Below are 1,867 nucleotides of genomic sequence, written 5' to 3' on the forward strand. Positions count from 1 at the left end.
CGGTACAGGAGGGGCAGGCAGCACGTGAGGGACGGGCGCGCTGCCACCCTTACCACACCACAGACACACGCATGCCGCCACCAGCCCACACCCGCACGCAAAAAGGCTGCGCGCTCGTTGCTTGGCGCCCGGGCCCAGCCACACACATCCACACACACCCACACGCTCCCGCACCACTGGCAGCAGCCCGGCGCCAGCCCACCCGCACCAGGGACAGCCCATCCAGCTCCAGCCCACCACACCAACCCGCCCCTGTCGAGAGTGTCTGCCGGGGGCGTGCAGCGCCCGCTTCCAGCAGCCCCCAAGCCGCCACCCACCCGCGTTCTGCAGCTCCCGGTCCGCAGACACCACCTTGCCGTTGACCTTGGCCGCCACCATCGTGTTGCCCATCTCTGTGTGTATGTGGTAGGCAAAGTCGATGACGGTGGCGCCCTGCTTGGGGAGGGGGCGTGGAGGGGAGGGAGTGAGGGAGGCACAGGGAGGGTGAAGGCATAGGGAGGGCACGATGGGTAGAGAGTGTGTGTGTACGTGTTGGGATGATGGACGCGGTGGCTGCCTGGACGAGGTTAGCATGCAGCGGGACGCGCCTGCCCCGGGCACTCTGCCCACGAGCAGGCAGGCACACGGGCAGGCGCACCTTGGGCAGGCGCACCACCTCCCCCGAGGGCGTGAAGACAAACACCGACTGGCCCAGGAGGTCGTCGGTGACGCACTCCACAAACTCAGAGGCTGCGGTACGGGCAGGCGGTACGAGGGGAAGCGGTGCAGGGTGAGCAGCAGGCAGTACGGTGACCAGCCGGAGCGCGTGGGGGGCACAGCAGGAGGGAGGCAGGGGGAGCGGCAAGGCACGGCGCGCCGCAGGCCCGGCCCGGCCCAGCCCAACACCGCCCGCATCTTGTCCCACACCCCAGCCCCACACGCCCCAGCCCTAAACCCTAAACCCCACCCGTGAGCGTGCCCACAAACTCCGACTGCCACTCCCGGATGCTCTTCAGCCAGTTGATGCGCCGGCTGAGCACCTGCAGAGGTCGCGACGTGGCCGGCCAGGCAGACCACAGATGTGAGGGGCGGCGCCGCTGTGGCACACGGGGCTGGGGACGCCGGCAGTTGCAGGGCAGCAGCCTGCGCCGCTCGGGTCGCCCGCTCGCGCAGGCCAAGCATGCCGGCCCGCCCGCCAGCACCACCAGCAGCAAACAAGAAAGCAAGGCACCTGCGGGTCGATGGCTCCCTCCCCCAGCACCCCCTCGCCGCTGCTCAGGGCCGCGGCGGCGCCGCCTGCGGCGGCGCCGTTGAGGGCGGCGCGGCCGTTGCCGTTGGCGCCGCCCGCGCCGTTGCTGCTGCCGTTGGCGCCGCGGGGCGCCTGCTGCTGCGGCTGCTTGGCTCCTCCAGCCATGCTGGCCACCAGCATGCCCAGGTTGAAGGGGAAGCGGCGGGCGGAGTCTGCAGCAGTCGCCGCCGCGCCCGCCCCCCGCGCAGCGCCGCCCCGCCCGGCACCGTTGCCGTTTGCCAGCGGCGCGCCGCCGCCCGCCTCCCACTCGTCGCCGCTGCTGCCGCTGCTGCTGCCGGAGCCGTTGCTCTCGCTGGTGGCTGTGAACCAGGAGTCGAGGGTGCCGATGCCGTCCTCCCCGCTGGCCGCCCGCCAGCTGCGGTCGGCGCAGGACCAGCTCTCCACCGCGATGCCGTTCTCCGCCAGCCGGTTCATCGCCTCGGTGCGGATCTGGACCTCGATGGGGAACAGCAGCTGCACGCCCGACTTGCGGCGTACCGCGGGCAGTACCGCGCCGTTCTGCAGCGCCGAGGCCAGGTCCAGCCCGGTGGGCACCACCTGCAGGGGGGGTGGGGGTGGGGGTGGGGGTGGGTGGGGTTG

At 72.0% G+C, this 1,867-nt stretch overlaps 1 protein-coding gene across 1 annotated transcript in view; it reads right to left on the minus strand.

The window, feature by feature from the left end:
• Positions 1–1,867, minus strand: part of CHLNCDRAFT_59198 (hypothetical protein) — a gene marked incomplete at its 5' end in the record, with an annotated part of 7,174 nt that overhangs the window by 1,599 nt on the left and 3,708 nt on the right. The window contains 4 exons of the mRNA XM_005843679.1: positions 318–432; positions 638–729; positions 947–1,019; positions 1,211–1,825. Of these exons, the coding sequence (XP_005843741.1) occupies positions 318–432; positions 638–729; positions 947–1,019; positions 1,211–1,825 (895 nt within the window). The remainder of the gene's footprint in view (positions 1–317; positions 433–637; positions 730–946; positions 1,020–1,210; positions 1,826–1,867) is intronic.

The sequence above is a fragment of the Chlorella variabilis genome (genome assembly GCF_000147415.1).
Source record: "Chlorella variabilis unplaced genomic scaffold CHLNCscaffold_28, whole genome shotgun sequence".
NCBI lineage: Eukaryota > Viridiplantae > Chlorophyta > Trebouxiophyceae > Chlorellales > Chlorellaceae > Chlorella > Chlorella variabilis.